Source organism: Nicotiana tabacum, chromosome 20 (assembly GCF_000715075.1).
Source record: "Nicotiana tabacum cultivar K326 chromosome 20, ASM71507v2, whole genome shotgun sequence".
NCBI classification, from domain to species: domain Eukaryota; kingdom Viridiplantae; phylum Streptophyta; class Magnoliopsida; order Solanales; family Solanaceae; genus Nicotiana; species Nicotiana tabacum.
The window spans coordinates 144198410-144220392 of NC_134099.1; the positions used below are offsets into that span (position 1 = coordinate 144198410).

General features: G+C 43.8%; 1 protein-coding gene across 3 annotated transcripts; it reads right to left on the minus strand.

Annotated features, from left to right (window-relative positions):
• Positions 1 to 1189: 1189 nt before the first annotated feature.
• On the minus strand, positions 1190 to 19837 carry LOC107790260 ((6-4)DNA photolyase). 3 transcript variants are annotated; one of them, XM_075240552.1, is made up of 15 exons: positions 19700 to 19837; positions 19246 to 19565; positions 5100 to 5171; positions 4850 to 4930; positions 4480 to 4659; positions 4342 to 4413; positions 4122 to 4208; positions 3942 to 4040; positions 3785 to 3868; positions 3148 to 3234; positions 2965 to 3036; positions 2770 to 2883; positions 2322 to 2409; positions 2147 to 2242; positions 1190 to 1604 (listed from the first exon to the last, which is right to left on the minus strand). In XM_075240552.1, exons 1-15 carry the CDS (start codon positions 19743 to 19745, stop codon positions 1420 to 1422), a joined length of 1683 nt encoding a protein of 560 aa, XP_075096653.1. In that variant the 5' UTR covers positions 19746 to 19837; the 3' UTR covers positions 1190 to 1419. The 3 variants fall into 3 exon arrangements, with proteins under 3 accessions (XP_075096653.1, XP_075096654.1, XP_075096652.1); XM_075240553.1 differs by having other exon boundaries at positions 19674 to 19752; XM_075240551.1 differs by having other exon boundaries at positions 19680 to 19734.
• Positions 19838 to 21983: the final 2146 nt, after the last annotated feature.

Sequence of the window (21983 nt, forward strand, 5' to 3'; positions counted from 1 at the left end):
TGATAAGGGAAAAAGGTAGTGGTCACAGCAAATCCTAACGGAGGCAGAAAGAAGAAGAAGAAGAAGAAGAAGAAGAAGAAGAAGAAGAAGAAGAAGAAGAAGAAGAAGAAGAAGAAGAAGAAGAAGAAGAAGAAGAAGAAGAAGAAGAAGAAGAAGAGTTACAAAAATCTCTCTTGAGCGATTAAGAAGCGTGACATTCAAATGAAAGATTCTCCCCTATTTATAGGGATATGAATGCCTTGAGCAGGAAAACCAAACGGCACCATTTAGAAAACGGAAAGGGCATGGGAAATGACTCAATGCATAGAAAACATGCGCCATAATGACGCATGAGAAGTATTAATGACATTCTGAACTGATGTAACGGTCTAACGCAACTCTAGAAACGTCACGTCGCTACCTCACCATGTGGTGCTCGTCTCTCGCATAAATCGTTCAGATTTCTCCTAATTTTTGACTCAACAGAGTCCGCCCATCGAGCTCGCCAAGAGACTACCCCAACGGGCGGAGGGACTAACTGTATGGGTCAAAATTTGACCATACAAGAATCAGCGTTGGGAGAGACGGCAAAAAGTTATTGGGGACTGTCGTATCCACACCACGTTGTGACGATACACACCTCGGCCACGTCGAGATCACGTATTTAGAACATCTGAGAGGAGAATTGGATATTACGGCATTTCAAGGGGTCAGCCCGTAATATAGTCAAATGACTTAAGTACTCTGGTTAATGACCGTTGGGTAAAGGAGAAGACCTAGTATATAAACTAAGTGAGAAGAAGAAGCAAGGGGGGAGAAAATCCAAAGATAGGCATGCTCTCTGAGAAGAGGAGGGATCTTCATCTTTTGTCCATAAAGGAGAAAGAAGCAAGGAAGCTCAGATCCTTCAACATACATCGTTAGTCTCATCACATCAAATGAATGGGGTTCTACCTTGTTAAAGATCGGTGACCTTTTCCATTCATGTATTCTTCATTGTTGTTTAATGTTATGGAATCGCCAACCTCTTCTTATATAATGGAATTTAATCAATATTACAGTTAAATCTTATGCTTGCTTTATTAGCTTATTCATATCTTCTATCTTGGATCTGGAGTAAATTAGCATTGGCTAAGATTTACCTAAAGTCTTCTTATTTAATTAGTTTAACAAGAAGCTTAACATTTTTTGGTCAAACAAGGACGCCATCTTTTGTACTCTAAATATCGCATATACCAGAGGTATGCCCCTTTCTCAATAATGTTAACTATAATCTCCTGGCATATACAAGATACAAAGGATTCCTACATTTGAACACACTTGGAATCATTTTTATGGAGTGTAATTGAAGGAGAATGTTTCCTTTGTAGTTCCTATAATTGCTGGTGCACCTTGCTGCAAATCTCGTAGAAACCTGACTATGGCTTTGATGATGCAATCTTAGCAAATTAACTTCTGTTTCTTCTTCCTGGAAATGGAATCCACAATTGCAGATTCATTGTCGTTTTTTCTTCTTAACTTGTTCAAGTCTTCCTCACTGACCCGGCCATTCAGCTTTTTGTTCAATTCATACGCTTCACCAAGTCTCATCCGACATTCTTTGCTTGCAGAATCATGGGAAACAACTGGCACAAATGAAACACTGAATCAATATATGCATAGTTACATATTTTACCACTCATTCCTACAAAGTGAACTATAGATCTATCGATTAGGAAATGTAACTATAGTTGCTTAAAGCGGGTAAAATATCACATAGCACGGAGACAGGAAATCAAGAATAAATACCAGAATGAGCAAAATCCATCACAAACACTAGCTACGACTAAAAAATTTCAAGATCTAGAAGCCAAAAGTCTATGAGAATTCAATTAGGCCGAAATAACCAAGAGTGAATCAGTTACTTCGGGAAAAAATTAGTTACTATAATGTGGAACTTTGGGATATAGTATTGTTTTAGGCATGTTTGAATTACCAAAATGAAAGAAATAATAGTCCAATCTATGTTGCTGAATCAAAATGCATGCGCATCCTTCTGAAAAAAATAAATCTGTGTATCATATGAAAGAGCATATGATTGCACATAATATAAATATAATGGGCGTCGAACATAACAAGTTTGAGTGTCAGATGGATAGCCTGACTGCAAGAAGCAGAAATAACTGACCGGGGTTTGGATAATCTAAGCCAATGATGCATCTTGCTTTACGCTGGACGCTTAAGGGAGCAGTCCAAGGCTCATATATGTACTCCTTTGGCATATCTGTCAATGAATTTAGATTTGCCAATAAGAGAGATAAAAGGAGAAGGAATTGCAGCATAAGAAAATCAGTTCAACGTACCCTTTAAAACAGGGAGAAAATGCCTGATATAGTTCCCGGCAGGATCATATTTCTTCCCAAATGAGGTTGGTGAATAAATTCGATGGTACTGAAAAGTAAACCCCAATGGTCAGAATATTTGAGGTCATCCAGGACAACTGATCGAGACTACAAATATAAAACTATGCACTTCCTATGTTAAACTCTTAGGATCGCCTGATTACATTTACTCAACATTAAGAACCACCTGATTCTTTTTAAAGTCTTATACTGGAACAAATAAAAGACCAGTATACCATTCAACTGCTTAATTTCGTATAATGTGATCTTTGGGATAACTATATTCTCAACATAGTGAATCTAATTGATGCATTTTTGTGACCAATGGTAAAAAATATTAAAACACCAGCGCAAATGTAGAAAAGCACTCCTCATAAACAACATAGATGATTCACAAAATAACATGCACCTGGTAGAAAAATGAAGAGCATGATAGCCATAACCAGTTTCCGTTGTTGATTGCCCAATCAGAGTCAATAAGCAGTCTATCGAAAACATCACGCCCTTTCTCCCAATGCACAAACTATCAACACAACACTAACTAGTAAAAAATGAAGAAATTATTCAAAAAATTAACTTTTACCCCAGAGTTGAAGTGATTTACCAGATCCCCACGAGTTAAAAAGCAAGCAACACTGTGTCGAGCAAGATGGTGCATCCAACCACATTTCCGGAGCTGAAACATTGAGAACAAAGATCAGATAGACTAACGATATCAAATCAGACAAAGAACCTCCAATAAGTATCTCTCAAGTATAAACAAAATAGCAAGGTCCAGCGATCTAACCTGGGCCATTATGGCATCAATCCAAGGAAAGCCCGTTCTGGAATCTCTCCAAGCAGCAAGCAGTTCGTCATCATTCTTCCAAGGGATCTGTTGGAAGGTAGAGAATTATATATACATATTCCCACTATAATTTAACAAGGAAAACTCAGGCCAGAATGAGATAAGTCAAGTATAGTAAAACATCAATTACTACAACATTAGAAATTGTTTAAGAAATTGAAACAATAACTAAAAGATTCGGTGAACAGACCAATATATAAACCAATAACAAATTAACATTCATCAACAAAATCATCAAGCTTCGACTTTCCATAAGAAAGGTAGAACACATAAGTACCGAAGACAATAAGCTCAGTCATCGTCAAAGTACTCTTGAAAGCACAATAGAATTTTATAGATGCTGTTGTAATTATAGATAAGGGACCAAACTAAGAGCGAAACAAAAATTGGAGAAGGCAACATCCTAGAGATAGTTCACTCTCAAACTTCAGATAGACTGAATCATTAAATCAGAAAAAACAAGAACATAGAAATTCACATGATAGGAACCTAGCATTATATAGAGGAATATTCAACAGCATAAAAAACGGATTTGAGGAACATGCACCAAGTCAAAGAAGAAGATTGCTGTCATCACCTGCTTGCATATTCTGTTACCCTTCATCTGATCAAAATTAGGAGTCCCGAAGGAAACTGTGTAGAAAAAGTCACGCCATAACAACTGCAGTAGTTGATGAAATTGTAAGTTACTTGCGCGTATAAGAGCTCTGAACACGAAACAACAGGCAACCTACCTGTCCAAGAAGAGAAACAGGCGGAGATGTATGCTTTTTAACACTTTTCTGAATGTCCTGAATGCACTGGTAGAAATATCTGGAAGAGAGACAACCAAACTTCGAAAGGAATGTGAGGGTAAGAGATTAGAATATTTCAGAATAGCAAGTACTAATTCTATTAGCCTGTGTCCAGCTCACCTTTAAGTAAGGTGATAAAACTGTTGTAGCTGGTTTCATAAATGCAGATGGATCACCCTTGGGTTTCTCAAAATTTGCCACCCATTCCTGCAGCAGGAAATAAGCAGTTCCGTTGTATTAGCAAATTGGTACAAAAGCCAAGGAGAATACATAAAACAACGGAGAGATTTGAGCTATCTATTGCATAAGGCTACATTTTGTATGCTAAACATTGAGACACCTTGTTTGCAATTGATTCTCTCAATCTCTTCAGTGCTTCTGATTCTCCACCTTTAAAAGGAGTCCGTTCGTCCTGCAAACAGAATTTGTTATATGATGTACACCAAAAGGACTTCACCAAAAATCTCATAATACATACCTCGTTTAAATCTTCATAACCAAGTTCTTTGACAGTTGGAACTCCTGACACCGCAAAATTTCCAGTATTTCCAATAGGAGGAAGAGAAGATATTGTTGTTGAAAGAGGGGTTGATGCCCAAGATGGTTGCCCAGCCAGTTTAAGGAAAGACTGATAAGTCAGAGGTGGGGATCCCCCATTCTTTGTAGACAATCAAATAAAATTGATCAATATGGAATCTAGACCTAATGTCATTCCACACTAATTGCTTTTTTCAACAAGAAAACAGAAGACCACCCTTTTATCCATAAACGTCTTTTCCCGGAAAATAAGCAGTGTGGTCCTCTGAGATTTCTGAAGCTAGTTTTTAACTCATATGTTGTGTACATACCTTATTTATTATATCAGCAGGATTGTAGAGGGTGTGACTCACAGGAGAGAAAATCTCTACACCAGCTACAGAAGCGTGGTTCTGTGGAGCAAAAGTAAATGTTCTTTAGCCAAGAACCAAATCATTCATTATGTGACCAAAAAGCTTCTTAATTTAAAACTTATCTAACCAACCAAGAAACACCTTTTGGGATCTGACTAAGCTTGCCTTTAGGAAATTAAACCTTTCCTCAATTGGAAAGAAATTTTACCTTGACTTTTACATCCAAAGCTTGATAGTAGGGCTCCGTGTCGTACTCAAAGCAAAGCTTTCCTATGCTCCACTGAAAGTTATGCAAAGATTATACAAATCAATGGCTAATAAAAGTACTGGTGCTCCAACGAAGAAAAAAATGCTTACAAAGTTACATTGGTATAATGCAATTTGAAAAAGGAAACAAACCCCCTGAAAGGAACCAGTGTCTTTCGTAGGATATAGCGCGGATTCAATCAACAGTTTGACTCTAGTTTCAACGTTTCATGGTTCTCCAAGACATCAAAGCATACACATAACTGACTTTCTTAAGTAATATAGATCAATTGTATAACTAAACAATGAAGTATAAGTAGATCTATTGAATTAGCCATAGCTGAACGGATCAATGTGCTTAAAAAGGAACAACTATGTAACTGGAAAAGTAAAAGATATAAAATTATAAGCTTATCTAAACTGTCATGTCCGACTTATGATGTAAAACTTCAACTGATAAACATCTCTTAAATTTCGTTCCATAAATGACTACTGTATGGGTCCAAATTTGACCGACCTCAACCTATGATGAGTACGACCAACGACCGAGTACCTTTGAATCGGCGTCCCGAGGGAGACGACCGTAAGGCAAAAGTAGAAATTGTACGACCCTTGTAGAAATGTAAGCCCATTAGGAGACATTAAGAATATTCCTTGTATTTTTAGTTCTTATAATTCCGAATGTTTTCTCTCTAGTATATAAGGGGGAAAACAGGACCTTGCAAGGGGAGAGATTCTGGAAAACTTATCAATCTCGAACAAAAAGAAAACTTGGCAACTCTCTTCTCTTTACTTACTATTATTCTAGAGACTATTATCTTCAGCTACGATTTACCCCTTCATCTTTGATTGATTTGTCTAAAGGTCTGTGGGGATTTCTATAGCTGAAACCATAGTTCTCATCTAGATCCCTGAAAGTGATAGTTACTTTTCTTCAAACTTCGTATAAACCAACAATGGCGGGAAAGGAAGCGAGGCTAAAGGCGGTAGCAGATGCCTCGAATAATCTCCTGAACTCCCTCAACGAAGCCAGCAGAGAAGACAATGAGAATGCAACACCAAGCGCAACACCGGAGGGAGAGATCTCACCTCTTCCACACGGAGATCTAACGATCTTACGCGAAAGGGGAACCTCAGCATCCACGGCGGGGGAAGCCCCACTTGCAGTCAAAAGGCTACTAGAAGAATGGCTAACGAGTGCTTTGAGCAACATGCTCGAGAAACCCACTCAAGGAGATGTCGAAGACGTGCCACCTACAGAAATCACAGCAACCGCCGACGAGCCAAGCGCTACACGAACAGGTAACACCCGCACTGTTACTAATGCAGGTGACGATGCACTCATGGACATCTTAAAGAAAATGGAAGAGATGGAAAATGAGAACAAAACACTCCGCGACCAAATGAAGGAACATCAGGAGAGGGTCGATAAAATACCGGGCGCTCCGAAGCTATAACCAAAATGCGACGTGGGCCGATTCGTCGAACAGCCATACAGCGAAGGGGTTGCTGCTCATCCTATTCCAAAGACCTTCAAGATGCCGCCATATTTGAAAATATATGACGGGACCACGGACCCGGAGGACCAACTAATCCATTATGTTACTGCAGTAAAGGGCAATGATCTGTCAAAAGAACAGGTACCGTCTATGCTGTTAAAAAAGTTCGGCGAAACTTTGACAGGGGGAGCATTGACATGGTACTCCCAGCTACAGCGCGATCGATAGCGACGTTCGAAGAGATGGCGGATGAATTCGCCACCGCCCATGCAGGAGCGAAGAAGGCCGAGGCTAGGGTCAACGATATCTTCGCCATCAGGCAAACGACGAGCGAGAGACTTCAGGATTTCCTGGACCGATTCAAAGTAAGGATGAGTCTACCGAACGTGTCAGAAGGGATGGCAGTAGCAGCCTTTCAAAATGGGTTAAACAGGAACGGATCAAAGGCGACCAAAAAACTGCTCAGTAAACTCATGAAGTACCCCCTACCACATGGGAAGAAACCCACAACACATATTGCACCGAGGTAAGGGCAGACGAGAACGACCTGAACGGGCTGCTTCAGCGATTAACATCAGTCCAGACCGAGACAAGGAGAGATCGACGTAACGATGGGCGAAGAGATCAACCACGACGTTTCAATCGAGAAAGGCATCAGCCCCTATATCCGTACATCCAACTCGACGTCATGCCACGACACACGTCACCCCTCCGAAACGAAAGAGGTATGCCTCCACTACTATCCGCTCATATTTTTAGTGTTTCCCCTTCAGAAATAGTGTACGCACTGGAGAAACTGCGCACGAAGGTGCAGTGGCTGCAAAAGATAAAATCGGATCCAAGCACCAGGAGGTCGAACGTCCTTTGCGAATTCCACCAAGAAAGAGGACACAAGACCGAAGATTGCATAGGTCTGCGACAAGAAGTAGTTAGGATGTTGAACCAGGGGTACCTGAAAGAACTGCTAAGCGATAAAGGAAGGGCCAACTTCGCTCGAGGACGCGACCCATCTCAAGGACCTCCAAAGCCACCATCGCCAGCGCGTACCATACAAATGATCATTGGCGGCGACGATGATACAGTAATCAACCATGTGAAGTTCACTACCACGCACAAACTCAAACGGACAGTCGCTTACGAACGGTATGATGACCTCGAAGATAGTATCATCTTCGATAAGTCAGATACCGATGGTTTGTCTTTCCCTCACTACGATGCTTTGGTTATAACTTTACGCATCGCTGACACCGATGTAAAAAGAATCATGGTGGATGACAGAAGCGGCGCGTGTATTGTTCACCCACGAGTTCTCATGCAAATGAGGCTCGAGGATAAAATAATACAGCGTTGCATAACACTAACGGGTTTTAATAATACAGTAGAGCGGACACCCGGAGAAATAGTGTTGACTGTCCTAGCATGAGGGGTCACCCTAAAAACAACACTCCACGTCATGAACCAGGAAACGACCTACAATGCCATCATAGGGCAACCATGGATACACGCCATGCGAGTCGTCCCCTCAAACTTCTATCAATTGATCAGATTTCCCGCCCCATGGGAGATATTCAGCATCCGAGGCGAGCCACGTACCGCCCAAGAATGCTACCGGATCGCCCAAGATTGCACACACACCAAGCAGCTAAAAGGGGCAAGCGCGGAAGCATAGCAGTCAGCCATGTCGGGCACCAAACCCGATATACAAGTAGAGGCCATCAAAGATCCTGACATTGTAGAAGCTTGCAGAGCAACCATGGAGGACCTTGATCCGGTCTAGTTAGATAACACCGACTGCACCAAAAAGGCCTATGTTGGACACAACCTCTCGGAGCCAGGTAAGTATCGTGAGTTTTTAACTAACAACGCCGATTTGTTCACTTTTTCCCACTTAGATATGCCAGGAATCCCAAGGGAGATCGCCACACACAAGCTAAATGTCGATCCACTTTATCCGTCGAAACGTCAAATGAGGAGGAAGTTCAATGTCGCGATCAATGAGGCGGTCAGCGAAGAAGTTTATAAATTACTCGCCAACGGTTCCATCAGAGAATCGAAATACCCCCAATGGGTCGCCAATGTGGTCATGGTCAAAAAGAAGAATGGGAAGTGGCGAATGTGTGTCGACTTCACCGATTTGAACAAAGCATGCCCTAAGGACTCTTTCCCGTTACCCCACATCGACCAACTTATCGATGCAACAGCGGGACACGAACTGCTGAGCTTCTTGGACGCATACTCCGGCTATAACCAAATTCTAATGGCTGAAGAAGATAAAGAAAATACCACTTTCATCACTCACCGAGGTACGTACTGCTATAAGGTGATGCCGTTAGGGCTAAAGAACGTAGGGGTCATGTATCAAAGGTTAGTCACCAAAATGTTCAAAGAACAACTTGGTAAGACAATGGAGGTTTACATCGATGACATGCTAGTGAAGTCGGCAAAGAAAGGAGATCACATTGGTCATCTGAAGGAAGCCTTCAAAATACTTAGGCAGTACGGAATGAAATTGAATCCCGAAAAGTGCGCCTTCGGCATGACTTTTGGAAAGTTCCTCGATTTCCTAGTGTTACAAAGGGGAATCAAAGTCAACCCGGACCAAATCAAGGCCATCGACGCAATACCGGAAATACTGACCAGCAAAAAGTAGGTGCAGAAATTGACTGGACAAATAGCCGCCCTATCAAGGTTCATTTCACGATCCACAGATAGATGCCATAAATTCTTCAATGTACTAAGGAAAGATCACGGGTTGCAATGGAATGATGAATGTATTGACGCCCTGAGAAAGCTGAAAACGTATCTATCCTCGCCACCACTGCTCGTCAAAGCGGATCCAGATGAATGCCTACTGGTGTATCTAGCGGTTTCCGAAGTCGCGGTAAACGCGGTCTTGGTCCGTGAAAATAAAGGTATGCAATCCCCGATTTACTATATCAGCAAAACTTTAATCGATGCCGAGACGAGGTACCCTCACCTCGAAAAACTAGCTCTGGCACTAGTCGTAGCTTCATGGAAGCTTAGACCGTACTTCCAATGTCACCCCATAAAAGTGGTAACAACCTTCCCTCTAAGGGGTATCCTACACAAACCCGAACTGTCGGGTAGATTAGCCAAATGGGCCATAGAACTAAGCGAGCACGACACAACGTACCAACCGCGAACTGCCATCAAGTCGCAGATGCTCACGGACTTCGTCGCTGATTTCAGCACGGAAATATTGCCCGAGGTAGAACAGGAAACACTCCGCACTTCTACACGTAACGACCTCTGGGTCCTCTATACCGATGGTGCCTCTAATGCCTCGGGACTGGGACTCGTCCTCGAGGTCCCTGCAGGCGAAGTAATTCGCCAGTCCATACGATGCCCCGAGATGACTAACAACGAGGCCGAGTATGAAGCTGTGATTGTAGGTTTGAAGTTAGCCCTCAAATATGGCGCTCGATGACTCGTCCTCCACTGCGACTCTCAACTCGTGGTGAATCAGGTCACCGGGACTTTCCAAATCAAGGAGCAGAGGCTACAAAGATACCAGTCAGAAATCCACAAACTACTGCCAGAATTCGACGAATGTCGGCTCGACCAAATACCCAGGGCGCACAATATCGAAGCAGACGGCCTCGCTAAACTGGCTGCGGCCACCAAGAATATCAACAAAGAAACGTGGTCACCCTACTTCATTCCGCAATAGACCATGTCGAGGTACATTCTATAAACTTAACTCGGGACTGGCGTAACCGCTTCGTAGCCTATTTGCAGGATAGAACGCTCCCGCAAGACAAAAAAGAAGCCAAAAAACTCCCGGTACAAGCAACCCGGTACAGCCTAGTAAACGGCGATCTCTACAAAAGAACGTTCGGTGGCCCCCTAGCTAAATGCCTTGGGCAACATCAAACAAGGCGAGTACTAGAAGAAGTACACGAAGGGCACTGCGGCGCCCACACAGGAAATCGTGCCCTCATCCGATGCCTCATTCGCGTCGGATACTACTGGCCCACCATGAAAAAAGAAGTCGCCGACTATGTCAGAAGATGTGCACAATGTCAAAAGTACGCCCCTTATGATACACCAAACAAGGGAGCTCCTTCATTCCGTTACTTCGCCATGGTCGTTCATAAAGTGGGCAATGGACATAGTTGGCCCCATCCCAGCAGGACGAGGTAAGGTACGTTTCCTTTTGGTTTTAACTGACTACTTCTCTAAATGGGTGAAAGCAGGTGCATACACAAAGATACGCGAGCAAGAGGTCATCACCTTCATATGAAAAACATTATCTGCCGTTTTGGCATCCCCAAAGAAATGAGCTACGACAACGGACGTCAGTTCGTCGGAAAAAAAACGACCGAATTATTCGAAAAGTGGCGCATCAAACGAATACTCTCCACGCCATACCACCCTGACGCCAATGGTCAAGCCAAATCCTCCAATAAAGTAATATTGAACATATTGAAGAAGAAGCTTGAGGAAGCTAAAGGGCTATGGCCTGAACTACTACCGGAAGTATTATGGGCATACCGCACTATGCCAAAAACCAGCACAGGAGAAACGCCATATTCACTAGTCTACGGGACCGATGCAGTTATACCCGTTGAGGTCGGGGAGCCCAGTTTGAGATACTTCAATGAGAGCGGAACAAGCAACGACGAAAGTAGGCTACAAGAGCTGGATGAAGTTGAAGAACGAAGAGACATGGCTCACATAAGAATGGTAGCCCAGAAGCAGCAAGTAGAAAGATACTACAACAAGAAAGCCAAGGTGCGATCACTCAAAGTTGGCGACTATGTCCTCAAGGCCAAAACGCAAGCGTCAAAAGACCCTAATCAAGGAAAATTGGGAACGAACTGGGGTGGACCATACAAAATCGTAGCAGCAGCAAACAAAGGAGCGTTCCAGCTAGAAACAATGGAAACAATGGTGAGAAAACTACTCCAAATCAACTGGAATGTCGCCCATCTCAAGTACTTCCACTTCTAAAAGAAGGCGTCACCTAAGTCGTACTCTTTTTCCCTTACCCGGGTTTTGTCCCAATCGGGTTTTCCCGGGGAGGTTTTTAACGAGGCGGCAAGGGGGACGCCTTAAGAATCGACATGCTGTTCATTACCTCGACCCGTCGATACGACCTCCGGATCAAAGTAATGAAGGGACTACACATAGATAATCGAATCTCCATTGTATGAACGGAATCAAATCTCCATTATATTTACGAAATAAAATCTCCATTGCATGTGCAGAACCAGATCTCCACTAGTCGACATGTGACGTCTTCCAACGGGAATACGATCAAATCTCCAAAAAGTATAAGTTCGACCTCGTTCGAACTACGACGGGATTCTACTTTGACGACAGTTCGAAGCAACATCCTAATGGCCAAGGCCATCGACGAAAGTATAAGTTCGACCTCGTTCGAACTACGACGGGATTCTACTTCGACGACAATTCGAAGCAACATCCCAATGGCCAAGGCCATCGACGAAAGTATAAGTTCGACCTCGTTCGAACTATGACGGGATTCTACTTCGGCGACAGTTCGAAGCAACATCCCAATGGCCAAGGCCATCGACGAAAGTATAAGTTCGACCTCGTTCGAACTACGACGGGATTCTACTTCGACGACAGTTCGAAGCAACATCCCAACGGCCAAGGCCATCGACGAAAGTATAAGTTCGACCTCGTTCGAACTACGACGGGATTCTACTTCGACGACAGTTTGAAGAAACATCCCAACGGCCAAGGCCATCGACGAAAGCACAAGTTCGACCTCGTTCGAAACAACATCCCAGTAGCCAAGGGCATCAACGATATCACGCATGCGGTAAATGCAAGAAATAAATAAGCCGACAAAAGTAAATTTCACATTACAGCAAAATATCATTTACATTTGCCCCTACAAACGGGCCTAAGTACGACCCGTGCAAATATCCCTAAACAAAAGCAAATACTACGGGACCGATGCAGTTATACCCGTTGAGGTCAGGGAGCCCAGTTTGAAATACTTCAATGAGAGCGGAACAGGCAACGACGAAAGTAGGCTACAAGAGCTGGATGAAGTTGAAGAACGAAGAGACATGGCTCACATAAGAATGGTAGCCCAGAAGCAGCAAGTAGAAAGATACTACAACAAGAAAGCCAAGGTGCGATCACTCAAAGTTGGCGACTACGTCCTCAAGGCCAAAACGCAAGCGTCAAAAGACCCTAATCAAGGAAAATTGGGAACGAACTGGGGTGGACCATACAAAATCGTAGCAGCAGCAAACAAAGGAGCGTTCCAGCTAGAAACAATGGGGGGAAACTACTCCAAAACAACTAGAACGTCGCCCATCTCAAGTATTTCCACTTCTAAAATAAGGCGCCACCTAAGTCGTACTCTTTTTCCCTTACCCGGGTTTTGTCCCAATCGGGTTTTCCCGGGGAGGTTTTTACCGAGGCGACAAGGGGGACGCCTTAAGAATCGACATGCTGTTCATTACCTCGACCCGTCGATACGACCTCCGGATCAAAATAATGAAGGGACTACACATAGATAATCGAATCTCCATTGTATGAACGGAATCAAATCTCCATTATATTTACTAAATCAAATCTCCATTGCATGTGCAGAACCAGATCTCCACTAGTCGACATGTGACGCCTTCCTACGGGAATACGATCAAATCTCCAAAAAGTATAAGTTCGACCTCGTTCGAACTACGACGGGATTCTACTTTGACGACAGTTCGAAGAACCATCCTAATGGCCAAGGCCATTGACGAAAGTATAAGTTCGACCTCGTTCGAACTACGACGGGATTCTACTTCGACGACAGTTCGAAGCAACATCCCAATGGCCAAGGCCATCGACGAAAGTATAAGTTCGACCTCGTTCGAACAACGATGGGGTTCTACTTCGACGACAGTTCGAAGCAACATCCCAATGGCCAAGGCCATCGACGAAAGTATAAGTTCGACCTCGGTCGAACTACGACGGAATTCTACTTCGACGATAGTTCGAAGCAACATCCCAATGGCCAAGGCCATCGACGAAAGTATAAGTTCGACCTCGTTCGAACTACGACGGGATTCTACTTCGACGACAGTTCGAAGCAACATCCCAACGGCCAAGGCCATCGACGAAAGTATAAGTTCGACCTCGTTCGAACTACGACGGGATTCTACTTCGACGACAATTCGAAGCAACATCCCAACGGCCAAGGCCATCGACGAAAGCACAAGTTCGACCTCGTTCGAAACAACATCCCAGTAGCCAAGGGCATCAACGATATCACGCATGCGGTAAATGCAAGAAATAAATAAGCCGACAAAAGTAAATTTCACATTACAGCAAAATATCATTTACATTTGCCCCTACAAACGGGCCTAAGTACGACCCGTGCAAATATCCCTAAACAAAAGCAAATACTACGGGACCGATGCAGTTATACCCGTTGAGGTCAGGGAGCCCAGTTTGAAATACTTCAATGAGAGCGGAACAGGCAACGATGAAAGTAGGCTACAAGAGCTGGATGAAGTTGAAGAACGAAGAGACATGGCTCACATAAGAATGGTAGCCCAGAAGCAGCAAGTAGAAAGATACTACAACAAGAAAGCCAAGGTGCGATCACTCAAAGTTGGCGACTACGTCCTCAAGGCCAAAACGCAAGCGTCAAAAGACCCTAATCAAGGAAAATTGGGAACGAACTGGGTGGACCATACAAAATTGTAGCAGCAGCAAACAAACGAGCGTTCCAGCTAGAAACAATGGGGGGAAACTACTCCAAAACAACTAGAACGTCGCCCATCTCAAGTATTTCCACTTCTAAAATAAGGCGCCACCTAAGTGGTACTCTATTTCCCTTACCCGGGTTTTGTCCCAATCGGGTTTTCCCGGGGAGGTTTTTAACGAGGCGACAAGGGGGACGCCTTAAGAATCGACATGCTGTTCATTACCTCGACCCGTCGATACGACCTCCGGATCAAAGTAATGAAGGGACTACACATAGATAATCGAATCTCCATTGTATGAACGGAATCAAATCTCCATTATATTTACGAAATCAAATCTCCATTGCATGTGCAGAACCAGATCTCCACTAGTCGACATGTGATGTCTTCCTACGGGAATACGATCAAATCTCCAAAAAGTATAAGTTCGACCTCGTTCGAACTACGACGGGATTCTACTATGACGACAGTTCGAAGCAACATCCTAATGGCCAAGGCCATTGACGAAAGTATAAGTTCGACCTCGTTCGAACTACGACGGGATTCTACTTCGACGACAGTTCGAAGCAACATCCCAATGGCCAAGGCCATCGACGAAAGTATAAGTTCGACCTCGTTCGAACTACGACGGGGTTCTACTTCGACGACAGTTCGAAGCAACATCCCAATGGCCAAGGCCATCGACGAAAGTATAAGTTCGACCTCGGTCGAACTACGACGGGATTCTACTTCAACGATAGTTCGAAGCAACATCCCAATGGCCAAGGCCATCGACGAAAGTATAAGTTCGACCTCGTTCGAACTACGACGGGATTCTACTTCGACGACAGTTCGAAGCAACATCCCAACGGCCAAGGCCATCGACGAAAGTATAAGTTCGACCTCGTTCGAACTACGACGGGATTCTACTTCGACGACAGTTCGAAGCAACATCCCAACGGCCAAGGCCATCGACGAAAGCACAAGTTCGACCTCGTTCGAAACAACATCCCAGTAGCCAAGGGCATCAACGATATCATGCATGCGGTAAATGCAAGAAATAAATAAGCCGACAAAAGTAAATTTTACATTACAGCAAAATATCATTTACACTTGCCCCTACAAACGAGCCCAAGTACGACCCGTGCAAATATCCCTAAACAAAAGCAAATACAAACTAAGACTACACATCATCCCCAGCGGGGTAAGCGTCTTCATACCACGAATCTGAAGCAAGGTGATTCGCATCATCAGAGTTAATACCACCCGCGTCAGGTGTAAGGGGGTTGTACCCGCACGATTCACGAGCTGCACGAGCTTCAATATGCACAACCTGAACCTCCGCCTCAGTAGCCCTTCCATCGGCGTGAAAAGCCTTATACACATCAAGTCGAGCCTTCGCGTGGACCCATAACTCGTATAAACGACGGGGCACAACCGGATCGGCTGAGGCACGAGACGTAGAAGGCTGAGAATGTCGACTCGCATCCTCCGCCCTCAGCGAGGCCATTTGTCCGTTTAGTACGGTCAGCTCCGCCTCCAGCTCTTTGACACACCCTTCGAGCCCTGCAACCCGACGACTAGAGGCTCCCTTCTCCCCAATCAACTCCGACCTGGAAATGCGGAGGGCATCTTCCAAAGATACCGATTCAGAGATAGTTGCTGCTAGCTTATCAGTGCTAACGTTCAGCTCGCCCTTAAGCCCTCAATCTCCGCTGCCTTAGTACTCAACTCAGCAGTCAAGGCGGCCACCTTCGCCAGTAAGTCGACATTCTCAGCCGTCACCCCCGTGCTCAACTCGAGCTCGTCCTCCTTCGCCTTAAGAAAGGCCTCCAACTCACTGTTACCGGCGACAACCTTCACGAGCTACTCGTCCCTCTCCATCAACTCCTCTATTTTGCGCTCCAACTGATCCTCCCGCTGCTTAAGCCCCTCACGAAACACCTGAAACTTAGGTCTTGATGATAAATGTCGGACATCGTCCGGTGCTTAGCACGATACTGCTGATACTTGGACGACATCTTCTCATAAAGGCCCGTCCTTTTTCTCTCTCAATGCTCCCTCTCAATCTCCAGGACGAGGGTCTGACAAAAAGGAAAGGGCGGAAGTTAGAGACAAAATACAGAACGACGATTACCGCATCAATCCAACGACAAAAAGAGAAGGAAAGGCACCTACCTGTAGGGCCATACCAGCAACCTTCTGAGATAACTCCATGTCGCTCATCGCCCCAAGCATCTCGCTTTCAGGAGCGGCACACAGAAGAGCTAGGGCCGACGCCACCTGCTCGTTGTTCAGCAACAAATTGTAGTTCCCCGGAACGACTACATGACAGTCGGATTCGTCCATCCTAACCTCCACATGGGTATTGGCGGCCCACAAATTCATTAACATCCTCTAGGTTGATATCCGAACCTGAGTCGCCGCCCTCCGCACGATGCCCTCCAATGTTAGACGATGCACCACCCTCAACAGAGCGCACCAAACTAGCTCCTGGTCCAACTCCTTCCACTTGGGGAGATCTCCCCGACAAAATGGCATCGGCCATGAATACGGGCACAGGGGCTGTCCGGGACGCCCTGCTGCCGTCAGTGTCTGTAGCCACGCCTTTCCCCAACTCCAGCCTCCTCCTTTTCCTCGACAACGGCTCGTCCCCGATAGAGGATTTGCCCAAAGGATGTGAAACCGGTACCGAAGAAGCATCTTCCCATGCAGCCACAACTCAAGACGGGCCTTCCGATTGAATAGGCTGAGGATGACCCCATCGAACAGACTCACTTAAGACAAACTGCGTATCAGCAGCAGCAACGGCTTGTCGGAAGGCGGGGACTGGCGCCGTCCTCCTGGAAACTCCTCAAGCTGTCATCACAAAGGATCGTACCATTAAGCAAAGTCGCATGGTCAACAAAGTAGTAAATAAAATCTTTACCTGAGGAAACTTTAGGGCCATAACGCTACACGAAGGCGGGCCCGGTTCGAGTTTTTGTTGTATGAGGCAACAGGCGAGCTACCCAATCTCTGATATCCGCAATGGGGCGAGGTGGACGGCCCATAGCTGCAAAACGGCAAGCGAATAAGCTTTACAGTGAATACAGAAGAAAGAGGAACATAACGAATGACGGCACTTAAGTACTTGTGCCAGAACTTGCGGCTCGCCCGGTCATCCGTTCCAACCACCAGCCCTTTCGTACCACGAAGCCTCAAATGCACCATGGTACCTCTGAGGAAGCCAGGCGTGAACATGTGTAAAAAGTGGTGGACAGAAACGCTACATTCAGCCAACTCTGCTTACTTAGTCAATAGCAGAAGCACCTTGAGCGTGTATGGCAAAAGCTGTGCTGGGCAAACTTGGTAAAATCTACAGAATTCTTCCGCTAAGGGGAAGAGAGGAAGGGTGTAGCCAATTATAAAAGGGTACTCGTAGAAAGCACAGTACCCAGGTCTATGGACGTCCACGTAATCTCTCCCCGCTGGAACCATTTCTATATGAGCAGGAATGCCATACTTTATACGTAGGGCATCAATATGGACCTGCTCCGTCTCAGAAAATACGGGGTTCGGAGTAGGAGGTGGATCTTTGAGGAAGTCACTCCGGGATAAGGGGTGTCTCGGTAGTAACTCCTCCACCGTAGGAGGGCAGTCACTCTCTTCTACCACTACATCTCCACTATCAGAAGGAGGCGCCATGGATGACGGGGCGGCTTCAGTAACCTCTTCGCGAGAACGACGAGACCTCGGAATATATCGTTTAAAGGAGTATCAACACAAAAAGAGGAAGGAAAAGAAGCTTCAGGTGAAGAACGAAAGAAGAACAGAAAGATATGAGAGCAAGTGAGAAAGAATGAAAGAGGTCTTCAAGAGAGGAATGGCCAAAGTTTTTCAAAAATCAAATCCTTCACCTATTTATAAGATCGGAAGGCGCCAGAATCGAGGTGACAGCTTCAAGGCAGCGCAAGAATCGAAGCACCAAGCCTTCAGTCCCCGCCTCGAAAACCTGCGTAATGATGACGCACGTAAAGCTGACATCACTTCCCGGAGGAGTGTACCACACGATGCCTTGCTGAACACGATGACCAACTCCCATTGGCCACGTCACGTCGTTCCCGCGGGTCAAATTTCTCCAAAAGAATGCACGAGCTCCGCTCGTCGAGGACGCATCCGGCTGCGACCCCGACAAGCGGAGGGACTAACTGTATGGGTCCAAATTTGACCAACCTCAACCTATGATGAGTACGACCAACAACCGAGTACCTTCGAATCGGCGTCCCGAGGGAGACGACCTTAAGGCAAAAGTAGAAATTGTACGACCCTTGTAAAAATGTAAGCCCATTAGGAGACATTAAGAATATTCCGTCGAATATTCCTTGTATTTTTACTTCTTATAATTCCAAATGTTTTCTCTCTAGTATATAAGGGGGAAAACAGGACCTTGTAAGGGGAGAAATTCTGGAAAACTTATCAATCTCGAACAAAAAGAAAACTTGGCAACTCTCTTCTCTTTACTTACTATTATTCTAAAGATTATTATCTTCAACTACGATTTACCCCTTCATTTTTGATTGATTTGTCTAAAAAGGTTTTAACATCTTTTGAGTCAAACAACTACTCCAACGCTTAGCAATCAGCATGCAAACCACTGACAACACACTTTCATCAAATATAGACCCAGAATCACATGGCAAGAACACACTTTGGTAACTCAAAAAAGTCAGAGAAATCACTGCTCTTTTTCACTTCTCTTAATTAACTTATTTTCCATGTGTTGGTAACTAATTTAACTATTAACTTTTACGTATGTGCTTCACCTGGACAATCATGCCCATATCCTAGACTAAAACAGTTAACTTGCTCGACACTTAGCAAACAACAATTAACTTCCAACTTAAACAGAGTTAAAAACCCGTAGAAGTAGGAGCTAGGGATTGATTGGTACCTCCTTCCAGCAGCGAGTTAAGACCTCGCCCGGGTCACCCTTGAGCACCAATAAGCGTGAACCTAGCTTACTGAGACTCAAGTCAAGATCAACTAGGCATTCAAGCAAGAACTGGATCCGGCTCAACCCGGCTTTGGAAGAACCGGGAGAGAATGCAGTCGGGTCGAGCTCCATGTAGTGTGGATCAATCACGAAAACCGGGTATAGAAACTTCGACCCTTTAGCTGCGTACTCCAGAGCTGGATTATCATGGAGTCTCAGTCCCTTCCTGAACCACATCAATGAGTTCGACCCGGAAGCCATGGTTGAGATAAAGTTGCCTGAAAACAGAGAGGAATTCAGCATTTAAATTTATTATTTAAAGGACAAAATGGGGGATCTTTATTTAAACGGTTAACGGGTTTCCCGCCATAAATGGGTTCTGGTACTTTTACAATGAGGGGTGTTAACTAACGTGAGCCTGGTGCTATGCATTGGCGAAATGGCGAGCATTTGGTCATTTTTCATGAGGATGTTAGGGCTAGTACGCAACAAGCGTAAGTTAACATAGAACAGGGAAGCATTGGCTGTGAAGATGCCACGTCATTTGTTGGTAGTTCTAACGCTTTGGGCTTCCCGATGAGGTGGATTAATTTGGACCGATTACTCCCACCTTGCAGAGTTTTTTTTTTTTTTTTTGGTTTAATAGATAAACATATATTATATTAAAGGTTGTGTACAGAGCCTGGATGCCTATATTGCATCCTATTACATGCAGATGCATGTGCTAAAGTATTATACACAACTATAATACTACCACACCTAGGATAACCACTATTATACCACGTATTTACAATATTAAAAACGTAAGAGTGAGGCCTATAGTGACCCAAAACAAGTTCCTGCACTGTACTCTTTTCTTGCTCAAAAATTGATCATGCAAAAGTCTGGGTTGTCGTCAAAAATACGCACCACCGATTGAATGTCAAAATTGCAGCCTTCCTTTGCTAGTTTATCTGCAACTCTATTCTGCTCTCTGTACGCATGCAGTACTGTAGGTTTACCCAACCTGTCCAGGAGGTGCCTGCAGTCAGAAATTAAGTTATTAGGTGCCACATTATTAGAGTCGAGTAACCATATAATATCCTTTGAGTCCACTTCCACTTCTAGTGGTACAAGATTATGCTCAAGAGTTAATTGGAGTCCCTGCAATAAAGCACGTAGTTCTGCTAAAGATGGTGAATCTGTTGTTATTGCTGCTGCGAATCCTAATATCCATTCAGCATTTGCATTTCGTATCAGGCTACCAATACCAGACTTGCTCATAGTATATGCTCCATCGATGTTTAATTTATAGCAAGGATATTTAGGAGGTTTCCATTTAAGATTTTGTTGTCTCTTTTTCCTAATAGTGTGTTTCTTAGCAACGAGATATGTGAATTCGGCTGTTTGTTGAGTAGTTAATTTAGTGGAAGCTGTGGAAATGATATTTCTATAACAATTATTATTACGTGCCACCCAAATATTCCATAAACTTAGAGGCAAGTATGTGGCTGGATTTATTTTGTATGGAAAATGAAGATCCTTCCAAGTTATAAGTTGATGAACCCAATCAGAAGCATGTGTTCCTTGCAAATAATGATTGATGAATTGAAGGATGCCTAAAGTCTGCCAATATGTTTTAGCATTTGTGCAATTTAGGAATAGGTGATTAATGTTTTCATCTTCCCTATGGCAATATTGATAGGTAGCATCTTGAATTACGTTGATGTGCTTGAGATAGTCCCTAGTGGGTAGCCTCTTTCTGTCAAGAAGCCAGATGAACCCTTTAATTTTGGGTTGGACAGGTAACTTCCGTATCCACTCAGAATTTGTATAACTTGGAGTAGAAATATCATGATATGCATCCAATATACCATACATAGACTTGGTGCTGAAAAGACCCGTAGGAGTTAAACCCCAGAAAATGCTATCAACCTTATTACTGTATTTCGAAATATAAGTAGATTGAATTAGTTGGCTAATATTATTGGGCATCTCAAATGGCAGCTTATTCCAATCTCATCCCTCATTATCAATAATGGAAGAGATAGTCCTATTCTGGTGCTCTAAGGGTAAGGATCCATAAATAATTGATCGAATTGTTGTACCAGGCGCAATCCATGGATTATCCCATAATTTAATGTGAGTTCCTTTTCCTATATTCCATTTTATACCTAGCTGACATAAGTGCCAGCCATTAATAATGTTAGACCAAATGTGAGAGTGATTAGTAATACGAGAAGTATGAATATATTTGGACAGTAAGACCTTAACCCACATAGCATTTGGTGAATTGAATAGCCTATAAGCTAAACTTGCTAATAAAGCGTTGTTCTTTTCACGTAATATTTGAATTCCTAATCCTCCAATATTTTTAGGCCTAGTAATATCATGCCATTTGACAAGGTACAATTTCTTATTTTCTGATGTAGTACCCCATAAGCAATTTCGTTGGTACTGATCCAACTAATGAAGAATGTGGGATGGAATGTGTATGTATTGCATTATATGATTTGGTAGTTGGTTTAAAGTGGATTTTATTAAGGTGGCTCTTCCTGCTAGTGTTAGAAATTTAGACTTCCATCCTGCTAATTTATTCTTAAAATTGTCAAGCAGGAAAGAAATCAACATTCTTAGGCTTTGCCTAGAACACGGGGAATCCCAAGTATTTGCCAAAGGAGCTGCCTTCTTTCATGCTAAAGGAGTTGATAACAAAA